Here is a 16,765-nt window from a genome sequence, read left to right on the forward strand (position 1 = left end):
TTGCAAGAAATGAGAATTGAGTTATTTTTAAACAAATATCAATCATGTGTGACATGTTTAATGGCAATTATAATGAATAAAATCAAGGTTTTACTTATGATGAAGTCATTATAGTCACCACTGGCAAATCGCCAAATTAATAATGAGACAATAAATCATTTGTGATGCCAAAGGGATCAAATAAATAAAAACAGGATTGACCTTGTTAGACATTTGATATTTTCAGTATTTATCTGTCAGAGCCACTGATTTGGAAATTGTTATAAATTCTTGGAAAATGGAATCTTTTTCCCCTGTAAAAATGCCCATCATTTGGCAAACTACAGTGTCATTTTCCTTGAAGAGAATGTAGTGATTGATTATCCAGAGTGCTACCATGACAAGGAAAACCAAGCAAATAGCTGGAAAATTGTATATAATCATATAGCATCACATAGGCTCTGTGTTGAGCACAACCATTAGAATTAAACCATGGCATTCTAATCATTCCCTGCAGGTACTTTCTGTTTACCCCAAAACCTTTATCTCCAGGGGATATTTCTATGTGCTTCCAACCTCTCCTTCCCTTCCAGCTGATATCAGCACAATTCTAGTCACCCAAAAGCCCTGGGATAAATACAGACCAAACTGAATCCACCCAGAGACTTCAAAATACAAAGATGTATGTGTCTCACGTCCTTCACATATATGACATCCCTCACATTATTTATATGAGTTAACATTATTAGTCCTGTTTCTTTGATTAGTAGTGCTGTGCTGAAGATCCTAAGAAATTACAGAATACGTGAAGAAAGGGAAGGATGGGAAGGTTATGTTTTGTTGTTGTTTTTTTAATTTAAGTTGGCTGAGTTTAAGATTTTTTTAGTGGAGGATAATTGCTTTACAATGTTGTGTTTGTTTCTGCTGTACAACAGTGTGAATCAGCTGTAAGTATATACATATCCACTCCCTCATAAGCCTCCCGCCCGCCCTTCTGCATCCCACCTGTGAGAGTAGGCACTGACATATATACACTGCCGTGTGTGAAATAGCTAGAGGGAAGCTGCTGTGTGACACAGGGATGGTTTCAGAAAAGAAGAAGACCAGTGTCACTATGAGAAGTCGATAGTCTAATTAGGAGGAACAAACACACCTGAGATGACCTGGGACAGTAACACAGTATTCCCGAAGTCTGCAAGCACCAAGGTACCAGTTGAGTGATGAAGGCCCGTAGAGGACCATCAAGTTCTCCTTGGTTACCAGAAAGCTAGATGGAGCCATCAGAAAGGCAGGAGCTCCCCAAAACTGTCCCAGAGTGGATTATCAATAGCATAATAGGAAATAGAACCAGGCCCTTTTTCTCAGTGATCTGAGCCATCTGCTTGTGCTCATCTTCCCTGCAGTGTTTCAGATTTTAAATGGCCTTTGTTAGGATGGCTGGAGTCCACTCTCCTTTTATTAATTGCTGTTCCACGTGTGGTAGGATATCCTGTGTTCTTAATCAGGATGAGGATTTTTGATTCTTCATAGCAGCACAGGGACATGTAGCTGAGCAGAACCAATTCCTGTCATTCACACACAAACACCAAGGAACAGAATTATGGATCAGGGTGAAGCTGCAGTGCTTTAATCTTAAAATCAATACAGAAAAGGAAGTTGAACTTGCGGGGATTCTGTAGAGACTGTAATTTGGTTTCCCATGGAGTTTTCCCTACACGATGTAACTGCTCCTTCCTTTTCATCTTCTGATTATTTTACTTGGGGTGTGGGGAGAGGAGAGGCAAAGAAGAAACTTCTAGACCCAAATTAGCCTAAATAAGCACGTACGTGTAAACTCATAACTTAAGCTGGTCCCCCACTGTGTTGAGAAAAGCTGTACACTTTTGTCCGTTCTTTTTGACTGTAGAAGAAAGAAAACCAAAACCCTGTACCCCATAGTCTGTATTTAAGCAGAATAAAATGCCTTTGATTATTTCAAAGGTTACTGTCAGACCGGGAAAAAAAAAAAATTTAACATTCACTTTTCTGGCTCAGTCTGGAATTCTATATAAATAAATACATATTCATTAAACCAGTTATTGACCAAAGGATTCCAAAATGCTAAGCGTGCGATTAATATTTACTCCAGTGTAATTGAGCTCTTTGGGAAAGTGGCACAAACAAATGGTTTGAACAATTATACCTTTTCTTTTTTTCTGGCTTGGCTTGCCACCTTTTTCTTATTCTTAAGCAAAAATATAGAATTTATTGAAAATGCCTCTTTTTAGATATAGCATTGTTTCACTGCACAGTATTATTAGTCTCTAAAGATGGGTTTATTTTTTCCCTTGGATATTCCTTTAATTCGCTTTTAAAACACATCTATTTGGACACTGCTTCTACAGTGACAAAAACAAGAAGCACCATGATCTCATGAGAAATGTTTCTAAAGTGCGATGGTGTAGTGAAAAGACAAGTCTGGAGTCCTTGCTTTGCTTTTTTCTTTCTCTAAGCCTGTTTCCTCCTTTTTACACTGGGGATGGTTAAGGGATTCAATTGATGGCTTTGTTGAGAGGATTAAATGAGATAAAGCATGTACAGTGTCTAGCTCAGTACTCTGCACTTGTAAGAATGCGTAAGTGTTCGTGATTATCATTATTATGTGAGTTTCAAGTGAGGGTAACATATGCTGTATATGTGAAAACATACTACAAGCTGTAAGGCACAATACAAATGTTATTTGGTATCCTTAATAGATTGATGGTTTTGAAACTTTTAAAAACAACTCCTGGAAGGCTTTTTCTTCAGGCTGCCTGTCATGGATCCCTAATCTGAAAGTAGAACCCTGAGGATGATAAATCGACTGCAACTGAATTATGTATTTCCTTTCTTAAAAGCCACAGAGAGATATCTTGTGAATGCCAAGAATTTCATGAAATAAGTTTGAAATTCCCTGTCCTGTGTCCTTCCATAAAAAACACCTTCTCAGGTCTTGGGAGGATCAGCCCTATGTAAGATACTTATTTCTTTTTTTGTGAGTAGTTTTAAATGTCATGTCTTTCTAGGAAGGTTCAGGTGTCTTAAGTGATTACATCCTTCAGTTGTCCTTCCTTGTCCTACGCATTACCTGAGTCAAAACCCTCATCAGCTTCTGCGTCCTCTCTGTGTTCTTTTCCAGAGCACAATCATTGTGGAGAAGACAGTGCAAGACCTCATGAACCTGATGCACGACTTGAGTGCCTACTCAGATCAGTTCCTCAACATGGTGTGCGTGAAGCTGCAGGAGTACAAGGACACGTGCTGTGCAGCCTACAGGTAGAGCATCTGTGGGGCTAAGCAGGCAGTTTAGAACTTGACCATTGGGGCGGTGGGTGATACTGCCTTCATAGCCTAAATTTCCACCTTTATAGAAAAGGACCGTCCTTCAGTTTGTCAAGAAGCCTGATGAGAACATATACAAAAGCAGCAGTCTCCTAAACACAGACGTGTGTATCAACAGAGAGTGGGAGGGACAAAGGGACAAAGCCAACTAGCACTGCCACTGAGCGGCTTAGGTGAAGTGTCAGCCTTGGTTTTTATGAACTTCTAGCCTCACAAGGTGTGTCTTCCTCAAGGAAAGTCCAGATCTTGATTAACCCCTCTTGTGATTCTAGAAGATCTTTAAAGAAAGCAATTTTGAACTCTTAGCAACCCTTAATAATCAATACGGTTTTCTTTTAGTTAGTACAAATGTAGTCCTCCTGATATTTGATCTATAGCATTCCTACTGTCATGAAAGGATGGTTAATCTGTTTTTAGCGTCAGTGGAGATGAAAGATCATTGTTATAAACTTGAAAACCTTTCATTTTACTCCTGATTTCTTTTTTCTGAGTTCAAAATTCTCTTTGAGCTTGTGGAAAAGATCATGGCACTTCTTGTAAAAAGCTAATAATAGGAACAAATTATGGTCTGGTTGACAAGACCTGAAACAATTAGGGAAGAAAAGAATGTATAATAAAATACTAAATTTATGTGATATATAATTAAGAATAGACAGTATAGCACAGGATCAGGTACTGCTTGTACACTACAGACTGTAAAAGCAGAAGGAATAAAACATTAAAAAGAGTGACAGGCTGGAGTCAAGAGAAATCTCACAGAAGGTGAGATAGATTCAGAACCTTAGACAGATGGATGAGATTAGGGAGGTGGAAGAAGAAATAGGAGCACTGCAGGGATAAAGACTCAGCAAAAGCATAGTTATCTGATATTCAGATGGACGGTTGAGGAGGGAGAGGTTTGAATCGAACAGAGTTCCTAGAGAAGATAGTAGGAAATAATGTTGAATAGGGAAAGTAAGACCATATAACAAAAGGTCTTAAAAAAATAAGACTTGGAACTTTAGATGTTGAATAGTAGATGATAAGGAGCCATTATAAGTAAGCCAGGAAGCAGTGTTTAGGGAAGATTAATCTGGCCAAGGGATATAACATAGATTAATACTTAACCTCCTTAACTCCAACAGTAAGTAATATTTATCCACAGTTACACAAACCAAAAAAAAAACAAAAAACAGTCATTTCACTGAAAGATGCACTCCCAATAATATTTTTTTTTGTTCAGTAATTATTCATCAAGAATGTTAATACATTTAGGTTAAAATCATACATATAATCAACATATATGTTATACTCAATTGTGTAATTGTGATATACAAGTGATAATTCTAATGGCACATCAAAAAAAATATGTTTACATTTAGTATTTTGATAAATAAAATTTTAATTTAAATTTTTAGATTTTAATTAGATGATTTTTTTTGCAGAAAACTATAAAAGATTAATAATAAAATACTTTTGAGCATTAAGATATATTCCATTAGGATAGAACTTGGTGAGGAAATGAAGTATAAATAATACTTCAAAGAGAAAAATGAAAAATATTTAACCATTAATAATAATTAATGAAGTCGCTTAGTTGTGTCCAACTCTTTGCGATCCCACGGACTGTAGCTTGACAGGCTCCTCTGTCCCTGGAATTCTCCAGGCCATAATACTGGAGTGGGTATTTGTTCCCTTCTTCAGAGGATTTTCCCAACGAAGGAATCAAACCAGGGTCTTCTGCATTGCAGACAAATTCTTTACCAGCTGAACTACAAGCTTATTTTCATATATTTTAAATGTATTGTGGTGGATATCAAATCCCTAAGGTACTGAGATTCTATTGGTTACACTTAAAATAGTGATTTAAAGTATCAATATTTATAATGTGCCAAAAATTATGTATTTATAACCATTGAACTCATGCTTAAAAAAAAGAAAAAAAAACACCCTAAATTTCAATTTTAAAATTTGGGAAAAAGAATACAGTTTTTCAAAATTCCTTTAAGAGATACACATAAAAATTTTAAAAGCCATTGCCCTTGTTAGTTGCCCTTAGTTAGTTGTCTAAGAGAGGAATCTGGACCAAAGCTGTATTTTCAACTTTACAAAACCAAATTCCATAATGGTTGTACCAATGTCACATTTACCAAATGACAGTCAAAAAACATATTTTAAAAATCGATTTTTACGTTTACTTTAAGTGGCATTGAATTTTAAGATTTTTTTAAAGCAAGGTATGTCTTCTCTTTCTTATATTTCATAAGGGCAACCCATAATTTCTAACAAATAATAATGCCAATGATTACTAATTATAATGGAGGTTGTATAGCTTACTAAATTCACAGAGCACTGTTGAACATTCTTGTTTTGAAATGATACTCAGGTTGAGTATAGTTCTTTTTCCTGGAGTGTTTCCAGATCAGTTTCATCCTTACACGTGAACAGCCCTTCAGATATGTGACGATGACTATCACGGTCCATTTAGTAGTTTTGGTTTCTTAACTCTAGACTGAACATCCTTGGTTTCTGATACATCCTGGGTCCGTAAACCATCCTACTCTTCTTTCTTCATTGCCATTAGGCAGGCAGTGTCTATCTTAAAAAAGGAGCACTCCCCTCTGAGCCCAGTATTCCAGATGTGCTGTCATACTTCAGCAAAACCACTGCCTTCTTTTTGTAGGACCCAGTGCCGAAACACATCCTTCATTGCGTGTGAATGTGTAGGACTAAAGTAGTCAGTTACAGATTATATCTCTAAAGAGCTTACATTCTTGGTAAAGCATAGAAAGGAAAATAGGAGACAAAGAAAGCAAGCAAGTATACCCACAGCACTAACTTATGATGGAAAATATGGTAAGATAGGCAATGATGACATGTTCTAGGAAGAAGAAATTACAGAGGACAAGAAAGACTTGGGGAAAGACACCGACTTGGACTTGTGAAGAATGAGTAGGATTTTTACAATATTTGTTTATTCGGCTGCATCTTGAGTCACAGCATGCAAACTCTTAGTTGTGGCATGCAGGATGTAGTGCTCTGACCAGGAATCAAACCTGGGACCCCTGCATTGGGTGCCTTGGGTGTGCAGAGTCTTAGCCACTAGACCACCAGGGAAGTCCCTAAAACAAGGAGGATTTAGACAGGATTTAAGCTGAAGGGGCTGAAGGAATGAAGGAACCAGAACAATGTCAAGAAGGTGGAGAAGAGCAGGACAAGGATGAACAAATGATGAATATTTGGGTTTTGGACAAGATGGCCAAGCCAAAATAGAGGCTGTTGAATACCAGGTTCAAGGAACTTGACCTTTTAAAGTTAGGGAGTGGGAACCACTGAAGATGAGTAAACAGGGAGCGCCCGGGCAGACCTGTGCTTTAGGGAGATGTTTCTGAGCTTGAGTAAGATGGGTTGGAAAGGCAAGAGTGTGGAGGTGTAGTGGAGAGAGGCAGAGCACCTGAATTAGAGGAGACATGGGGGAAATGGAGGGGAAGGGGCAGACCAAGAGACACGAGGGGCTGAATTTGTAGGACGTGGTCACTGTCTGGCTCTAGAGGGTAGGAAAGTGTAAGAAGAAACACTAGCTGAAATTGGCCTTATCTTTTCTAACCTGTATTTGAAGGAATTTTTTTTTTAAACTTAAATTCAAGATCTCACATGTAGCCATTGGACTTAATGTTATTTTTAGCTCATCATTTCAGTCTATTGAGATATTTTTGAATCCTCATTCTGTCATCAAAATAATCATAGCTATTCCTCCAAATTCCATGTCATTCTTGATTTTATAAGCAATCTTTTGGTTTCTTTGCCTATGTCATTTAAAAAATGTTTGACGGGACAGGGCTAAATTAAGAATTTTGTGCTCTATATCTCTCAAGACTTCTGTTGAGATTGACATCCATATACTAGTCAGTACTTCAGGGGTTCATATGTTTTTCTCACTATAAACCCTGGACTATAGCTCAAGAGCAGTCTCTGGGGCCTGAACTTCAATACCAGCTTTGTCACCTATTAGCTTTGACCTTGAACTGAGTTACTCAGCCTCTTTGTGCCTTACTTTTCTCATCTACAGAAAGAGAAAATAATAGTTCTTCCCTCATACTATTGTTTTGAAAATGTCAACTTTATAGAGCTGTCTTAGCAAAATAGTAAGCCCCCTCCCAAATGATTAGCTATTCATATTGTTCTGATAATGACAATGATGATCATGACAAAGATTACCTTTACTACCACCCATGGTCAATACCCCTATATTTCATCATGCATCCCATAAGAGACTTAGATTTCTTACTAGTGTCCGCCCAGCTCTGATCCTTACAGTGCAGCTAGCCCTTCCTTCTGTATCCCCATGATGGGCATTAGAAGACAGCAGTAGACAATACCTAGTTCTTTGTTCTGGAATCCTCTCATCCCTTCATTTTTAGCATTCATCGCCTCCCGCTTTGCCAGACTTTTTGTTAAGAACTCTCCATCTTAGAAACAAAGTCTCTTGACTTTGAGCCAAATTTTACCATTGCTTCATTCAAGTCAGTGACATACCCAGTTAGGAAAGGAACAAAGTCATGTTACTTGTTTAATTGTGAGATCTTCCTATTTCCTAGTGAGTACCACCTCCTAATTGTTCATAAACCATCATTAATAATCTATTCTAGAATTTTTGCCTATAGTTCCAAACTTACCCAATTTCTGTAATATACCTTCTTTTATGAACATCAGGGCATTTGTTCTCAGGCGTTTTTCAATCTGCCAGGATACGTCTAAGATTATCAGCAGTGGTTCTATGAGTTTATGCTTTGAATTATTTCTGTGCCCCACGGTTCTTGACTAAATTTATTAAACCTATCAAAATATTATTTAATTTCAGTTACTCTTGACACAGTTAATTACTTGATCCTTAAAACAGTTCATTTGCTTGGTCTCTAGAATTTCATTCATTTAATGAATGTTTCAGATCAGATCAGTTGCTCAGTCGTGTCTGACTCTGCAACCCCATGAATCGCAGCATGCCAGGCCTCCCTGTCCATCACCAACTCCTGGAGTTCACTCAAACTCACGTCCATCAAGTCAGTGATGCCATCCAGCCATCTCATCCTCTGTCGTCCCCTTCTCCTCTTGCCCCCAGTCCTTCCCAGCATCAGAGTCTTTTCCAATGAGTCAACTCTTCGCATGAGGTGGCCAAAGTACTGGAGTTTCAGCTTTAGCATAATGTTTATTGAGTACTTATCCCAGGATTTGTAGATACAGCAGTGAACCAAACAGAAAATATACTGCTTTCTACAGGTTTACACTGTAGAGGTTTACACTCTGTTGGAGATGGGAGAGAGGAGATATACAATAAATAGAATACATAAATCCATAAAGAATTTTAGAAAATGCTAAGCCCTGCAGGGGGAAACAGAGTAGAGTCAATAGACCCTGGGATGTAGGAGAAGAAGGTTGCAGTTTTCAGTAGGGTGCCCCAGTAGGCCCTGTCATGTTGAAGTTTGATAAAAGACTGGAAGGAGTTTGGGGAGTTAGAGAAGATTATCTGGAAAGAATGCCCTGGCAAAGGACAGAGGCCCTCAAGCATGACTACACATGACACTTTTCAGAACCGACAGGGAGGCCAGCGTGTCTGGGGTAAACTGAGCAGGAAGGAACTAGAAAGATATCCGAAAGGGAACAGAGGGCCAGGCGTGTAGGGCCTCGTAGGCCACTGTAGGGCTGTTGACTTCTATTCTGATTAAAACAGGAGCCATTGCAAGAGCTGTGCCTACAAGCAGATATGGTCTGATTTTTATTTTTAAATATAAGTATTGAGAGTAGGCTGTAGGGGTTACACAGATGGAAGCAGGGAGGCTGACGAGGGCCTGTTGCGGTCATCCAGGTGAGAATTGCAGCTCATACTGGTTAGCAGCAGCACAGGGGGTGAGAACTGGTTGAATTCTGAATACATGGTTGATCTTTGAACAGCCCAAATTTCTACTGCATGGGTCTGCTACTAATATGCACATTTTTTTCAATAAATACAGTACCTGGATTTTCATTCTGCACATCTTTAAGTGTGAGGGAAAGTTTGTGTTTGATTCCAGCATGTGGAATCAAAAAACTTAGGGTTTGGGTCCTGATTCTGTCCAGACTGTTTCAGTTTCGTGCCCCTGGGTGAGTCACTAATCAATCTTTGGTTTTTGAGGCAGAAATAGTATATGGATTTTTAACTGTGCGGGAAGTCAGTGCGCCTAACCCCTGCGTTGCTCAAAGATCGACTGTATTTGTAAGGGCCAGCCAACAGAACTCCCTGCCAGACTGGATAGAGTGTGAGAGAAAGAAAGCTATCAAAAATGATTCAGGATTTTTCATTTAAATGGTGAAAAGTCAGAGTTGCCAGTATTGAGATGGAGAACATGGCAGGTTTGGGGGCAGTAGGTAAGATTCCAATTTGGAGTGTGTATTAGGCAACCACATGGAGCTATGGGATGGGCAGTTGGATGTATGTATCAAAAGGAAAGAAGTCTGCCCTGGAGATAGGTATTCTCAGCCACCAACATATAAATAGTGTATATAAATGGTATTTAAAACTATGGACTACATGAAATCGCTAGGGGATTGAGTATTACTATGACAGAGAAAAGGACTGTGGAATTTAAGAAGTTTGTAAGATGAGAAACCAGCAAAGGAGACTGAGAAGCGACCATCAGCGAAGTAGGAGGAAGAAGAAGACAGTGTGGGGTCCAGGAAACCAAGTGAAGGGATGGAGGGATCCTTTGTCCCAGTGCTGCTATAGGATCGTGTTAGAACTCATCTTTGAGTGATAAATGGAACACGGGGGTATTCCTGATTGTCACAAGAGTTGTTTCCATGGACTCGTAGATGGGAAACCTGGATTGATACGGACTTAAAAAAAGAATCTGGGAGTAGAGAACTTGTAAATATAGGCAGAACTTTTACAGTGAGTTTTGCTGTGAAAGGGAACAGAGAAATGGAGTGATAGCTGGGGAATTGAGACCACATGAAGTGTTTTTTAATTGTTTTAGCTGTTATTTTAAATAGAAATAAGTGCATGTTTATATTTTAAGAAAATTATTTAGGACAAAGGGAAAATTATCGATGCAGGAGAGAAAGAATGAACATTGCTAAAATTGTGTTTGGGGGTTGGATTCAGTGCAACAAATATAGTAACTGGCTTTAGACAGGCTCACAGGTAGTTTTGTTCACCATGCTCTGTCCTTCTCAAAGGAATGATTTCTGTCATTTATAGTTCACCGTTTTGTCCAAACAATGCACCAATCTATTATACTACTGGGTTGGCCAGAAAGTTCACTCAGATGTTTCCGTGCCATCCTGTGGGAAAATCCGAATCCACTTTTTGGCCAACCCCCATGCTTTTCTCTTGGAAAATACCCATTACTTTTGGTTCTTGATACCTTGTGGTCAACAGGTATCGTGATTCCTTCTCCCGAGGGACTAATCATTTTGGTGTCCTTCCTGGCCAAATTCTCTGGAATGATGTCGACTTACTGGTGCCCACGATCACACTGTTCCTTCTTCAGAGTCTTCTCTGTCCTGGTCTACCACAGTTGCTGAATTTATCTCAGAGCTGGGAAAAGTACTCCTGTGAAGCTCTGCCGGGGATTAAATAGAAAATCGTTTACGTGGTTGTTACACAACAGCGCGCTCACACACGCAACACAGAACCCTGTGGTGCCTGTTACCTGTCACTTAGTCAGGCTTTCCAGGCTCGGAAGAAAGTGTTTCCTTACTGTGTGAGTCTGAAGATGTAAAGTGTCCTTACTTCCTCTCTTCCCACGTGTTGCCCTCCCCCAGACTGGCACCTGCTGAGGAGTAATTAGGGCAGTTCTAATTTGGACAGCCAAATCCTGATTACAGTGAGAGGAAAAACAGGAAATGTTCTAGTTTTGCTGCCAGCAAATGACTGACTTAAATAGAAAGCCATATACAATTCAAATGATCCAAAGTGATATAACATTGGGGAAGGAGGAAGGGAGCGGGGAAATACCGCCATCGGATTCTTTCTCAGCAGATATCTTTTACACAAAGAATCTGATCCATAAGCTCACAATGCCCTCTGCTGAGAGCTGGAGTGTTTTCCGAGTTTGCCCTGAGAACCCAAGTGAACCACTGGGAGTTTGGAGTGAAGTCACTCAGTCATGTCCGACTCTCTGTGACCCCGTGGGCTGTAGCCTACCAGGCTCCTCTGTCCATGGGATTTTCCAGGCAATAGTCTGGAGTGGATTGCCATTTCGTTCTCCCAGGGGATCTTCCCAGCCCAGGGATCGAACCCGGGTCTCCCGCATTGTAGACAGACGCTTTACCGTCTGAGCCACCAGGGGAGTCACAAGGAGGTCTAAGGAAGGGTCAACAACATCTCACCTTTCTCTGAGCCCTTCACTCTGGAGAGAAAGCCTGTTATGTATACTGATGTCATGTTATATGCTTTGGATAAAAAGGCATCCTAAAAGGGAGATGAGGACTAGAAGTCTACTTCTTAATTAGTCACAACTCTTGAGTCTTAAAAGAAAACTCAGCTGTGAATTCTTGGGTCCTCTGCATTAGTGAGGGGCTTCCCAGGTGGCTCAGTGGTAAAGAATCCACCTGCCAATACAGGAGTCACTGGAGACAAGGTTTCGATCCCTGGGTGGGGAAGATCCCCTGGAGGAGGTAATGGCAACCCAAATCCAGTATTCTTGCTGGGAAATCCCATGGACAGAGGAGCCTGCCGGACTATAGCCCATGGGGTCGCAGAGAGTCAAACACGACTGAGTGACTGAGCATGCATTTATACTGCATTAGCGACAGGTGGCCAGTCTGTTGGTCTGCTACTTATAAGCTGAGTGTTTCTCTCCCTATATCATCCTCTTTGTCCTAAGGTACAAGCAGCTGCTTATGTGCCCCCAAATAGTCACTTGAAGATGGAAAATCATTTTTGTAAAGTTTGTCTGTTCCAATTGAGCATCAGCTCATTAATCAAATTTCTGGGCCTTCCTGCATTGTGTTGGGCCGGGTAGAAAACACAAATAAAACATCTAATCTTGAAGAAGCAGTTGATACAAGACACAGGCATGTTTTTATTAGGAGAAGGTAGAACCAACCCCAGAGCCCACCTTTCACCACTTCTCCTCGGAGGCCTGAGAACTCATACCAAGGCATGAGTGACATGGAGGTGCACTTACCACCACCAATGGCAGAAGCCAGCTCTGGCACAAGCCTGGACACCTTGTGGGGCTTCAAGATGTTTATTTAATGAAGGAGTCAGTTCCTAACAGACCGAAGAGGATGAGCAAGCAGTAGGGAAGCATGGATGGACGTGATGCATGGGGGAGGGGTTGAGAAATGAAAATGACTGGGGTGGTCAGTGTAGTTAAGAATGAGCAGAAAAGGTTTCTCTTCTTTTAAACTTCCCATGTTAAGTACAGGAACACCATCATGGGTATTTGGGAACAGGATGACCTGTCCTCTCTAATCCAAGTAGTGTCTTCAGAAGCTCTCAGTGGCTACCTTGTGCCAAGTAGCAGAGACTAGACACCATGGTTTGTGAAACCCTGTGGATTTGCTGTGCAGAAAGATGCCAGGGTCCTACAGGAATGAGAGTTTAATTGACCTGGTCTCACTGTCTTTGCCAGCTAACTAACTCTGAACCTCAGATGAGCCAAGGGCTGTGCCAGGGAACCCTAGTCAAGCTCCATGCTAGCCTGTCTTCTGGTTTGCCTCTTAAACCTATGCTATGTCCCCTATTCTTGGCTCACCTACCACTGATACATTCATTTTCATTAAATAGTGAAGAGATTATGAAGACATTTATAAAAATATGTACAGTATCTGATTCACAGAGCACAGTCAGCAAATGCGAGCTTTTATTATGTGCTCCTATAACTTATTAGGCATAACATTTCAATATTTATCCAGCTGTATTATAATTGAAGACTTTTATCATGTGTTATTTGATATATTATTGGTTTACATGTCTTTCTCTCTCAAACACTGTGGACTCGCAAGTTATTTGAGGAGATTTTAAAACACACCACCTCGATTTCTCACATAAGGCTCACAGAATCCTGGACCTGGGCAAGAGTAGTTTAAAAATGTCCCCAAAGTGATTCTTGTATGTGTTACTGATCTGAATTCTGGAGTTATAGAAGCAAGTTACTGTGTCTTTTTTCCACAAAATTGTCCCAACATTTAGCATGACATCTGCATACAGGCCTTTCCCTCATGTTTATTGATCAAGTGAATAACTCTACTTTTCTGTGTGCATGTTAAATCACTTCAGTCATGTCCCACTCTTTGCGACCCCATGAACTGAAGCCCACCGGGTTACTCTGTCTGAGGGATTCTCCGGGCAAGAATACTGGAGTGGGTTGCCATTCCCTTCTCCGGGGGATTTTCCCCACCCAGGGATAAAACATGCGTCTCTTATGTCTCCTGGGTTGGCAGGTGGGTTCTTTACCACTAGTGCCACATGGGAAGCCCCATATTCTAGTGCCCATCAACTGCCTTCTTGTCAAGTACAGATACTGCCCTTCCAATCACATCTCCCAGGAGTTCCCTAGCAAGCAGCCAGTCTTAATTTCCCCCACCTAACTCACGATGAAGGAGGAGTCAGTTGCAGTCACTTTGAAGCAAAGTAATAAGGACCCGAACTAGAATGGAAATACACACTTGGGAAGGTGCGTGGTCATTGTGCAAGGACTCCATAGTTATCTACTCATTTTGTCAGTCACAGCAGTTCTCAAGATTAGATTCTCCCAACCTTACAAATGAAGAAACAGAGGTTCAGAAAGGTTCATACCATGGCTAAGGTCCCAATGTAAGCAAGTGGTTGTACAGGCATGAGAAGCTAAGACTGGCTCTACAGCCCAAAGAAGAGAAAGTGGGAAACTCAAATAATGTTTCAGATCAGAGAGACATGTTCATTTAGGGTGGAAACTGGGAGTTACCTGGTCTGAGATCTTTTTATAAAGATCTTTATATTTATATTTAAATTGGCTTATCATTAAAAAAAATCTGAGCCCTGACAGTTGAGGCAGATTTTGTATTCTTGGTCCACTGTGTTATAATTATTTTTCTTGGTTTTTAAAATATCAAACACTTATGACCCTTCATGTGAGAGCTTATCTAGTTGAAGGTTGTTATTAAATTATCCCCTAAATAATTTCGGTAAGCTCTGAAATTTCAAGTCTTTCCCCCTGGGTCCTCTTAAGATTATTTCTTTCCATCACCCATCTCTAGAGTTATCAGATGTTTCTTGAGTTACAATTCCAAGGTGGAGATACATACCATCATAAAGCTCTCTGAGCAGCATTGAGTGTGATGTGAAAGACAACCTGATGTTTCTCTGCTCTTTTCCTATTTATTCTGCTCCGTCTTTTCTTAAGAGAATCTTTAGTTTTGCATCTGCTTTTGTGTTTGCTTGATTTCACTCAGCGACATAGTACCAGCTCTGCATTCTGCGTTCATTGTCATGATCGCCGAGTTGCTGAATGTCGCTCTGCAGTCTGACCTGCTACAGGTCCAGTCATTCATGGTCAAAAATCAACTATAGTGGCTTCATTTGGACCAGCCTTGATGGGGTTCATTTCTCTAGCTTGGCTCCTAGTTTTTTTTTTAATTGTCTGAAAGATTCAGTCTGGGAAAGCAAACATCATGCCCAGGCTGTCACCAAACAGTTGAATCCAATTAGCCCCACCTGCCCCTGCTTGTTTACCTAATGAAAGACTCAGCACCCCAGCTGTGTCCGGGGACCAGGCACACGTGTACTTCCCAAATGTTCCAGCAAGGAAGCGGTACACGTCGGAGCCAGTCGACACCAGCAGATGTTTTCTGAATGAAATTCACTCAGCTGTGTCCAGAGGGTGGACTCTTCCCATGGCAGCCCCCTCACCTGTTCCAAGAGGTATACCTCTTTTCCTCTTCCTCCTGGGAGCAGGTACAAATAGCTACACAGATGGCTCTGTCTGTGGCCCATTGAGCTGTGAATTAATCAGTAGATTATAGTTCTGGTAGTGGTGATTAACCCTACCCCTCTTATGGAGTAATTGTTGTAAATTTAGTTCTCCTTTTTGGAGGCTGTTTGGATATGTCCTAGAATTGTGTCACCCACATAGTACCATTTTTCACAGAATTATAAAGTACTGCGGTTGGTCAAGATGGGAACTTTGCCATTTGAATGAAAAATTCCCCTTAGGGTAATCGTATGTTGCTAATCAATGCTAATATTTCAAATTAGGATATTTGGAATTGCTTTTGGGACTGATTACAATATGAATTAATAATTTATGGTTGAGGGCATTATATAGGTGGATAGCATGCTCGTTAATTTGGATTACTGTTTTTTAATAAGACAGGATCTATGACTATTAGTGGAGACAGTAATGTAATACTGTACTATTGAATTAAACCAGGCTTTAAGAAATACATAAGTAAATAGTATGAGTACTTTTAACATAGTACCCCACTAAGCGATACTTTTTCATTCCAACCAATGCTAAAATGAAAAAGTCTAGTTCTTGAAAAATGTACAGTACTATCTCATGCCTATAGACCCAGCCTTTTCCCTGAACCGGGGAACAGATGGGGGCCATCATGGATGGGCTCAAAGATTTACATGCTGAAAAACTGTGTTGGGTTTGGGCTTCTAACTCCGTGGAACAGAATTTTGATTTGTACTGTGGGCATGAGAGGAACTGACCCACTCAGCCATAGCTCTTAATAAATATGGACACTGAAATTTAACTTTTAAAAATTTTTTATTTTTTAAATGAAGAATAATTGCTTTACAGAATTTTGTTGTTTTCTGTCAAACATCAATATGAATCAGCCATAGGTATGCATATGTCCCCTCTCTCCCACCTCCCTTCCCATCCCACCTCTCTAGGTTGATACAGAGCCGCTATTTGAGTTCCCTGAATCATACAGCAAATTCCCATTGGCTATCTATTTTACATATGGTAATGTAAGTTTCCATGTGACTCTGTCTATACATCTCACCCGTTCCTCCCCTCTCCTGCATTCATGTCTGTTCTCTATGTCTGTTTCCCCATTGCTGCCTGCAAATAAATTAATCAGTACCATCTTTCTAGATTCCATAGAAATTACATAAAGGTTAAATAAATCTGAAATTTAACCTTTATGTAATTTCCATATGTCACAAAATAGTTGTCTTTAGATTTTAAAAAAGCATTGAAAATATCAGCACTATTCACAGCTTTTATAACACATATGAAATTAGCAGGTGAAGCAGATCTGACATGCAGATTATTTAATTTGACCAACCCATGGTATAGGACAAAGTCCTAGCTATGAGGTTATAAATTGTAAGTAGAAAAGGAGGGGTTTTGTTCATTTGCTTTCCAAAGGGGAAAATACTGTAGGCTGACACAGTTAACAAGGTCCTCCCAGAGAAAGTGAGGCTTTGAGGAGACTTTCCAGTAATAGGCCATGTATGAGTAAGTGG

The 16,765-nt window shown here is 40.1% G+C and overlaps 1 protein-coding gene across 3 annotated transcripts in view; it reads left to right on the forward strand.

Moving 5' to 3' along the window:
• The window catches only part of EXOC4 (exocyst complex component 4), an 806,015-nt gene that overhangs the window by 637,287 nt on the left and 151,963 nt on the right, over positions 1 to 16,765 (forward strand). For all 3 annotated transcript variants that reach the window (XM_024990789.2, XM_059885681.1, NM_001102207.1), the window contains one exon: positions 3,137 to 3,273. In XM_024990789.2, the coding sequence (XP_024846557.1) occupies positions 3,137 to 3,273 (137 nt within the window). The remainder of the gene's footprint in view (positions 1 to 3,136; positions 3,274 to 16,765) is intronic.

The sequence above is a fragment of the Bos taurus genome, chromosome 4, assembly GCF_002263795.3.
Source record: "Bos taurus isolate L1 Dominette 01449 registration number 42190680 breed Hereford chromosome 4, ARS-UCD2.0, whole genome shotgun sequence".
NCBI lineage: Eukaryota > Metazoa > Chordata > Mammalia > Artiodactyla > Bovidae > Bos > Bos taurus.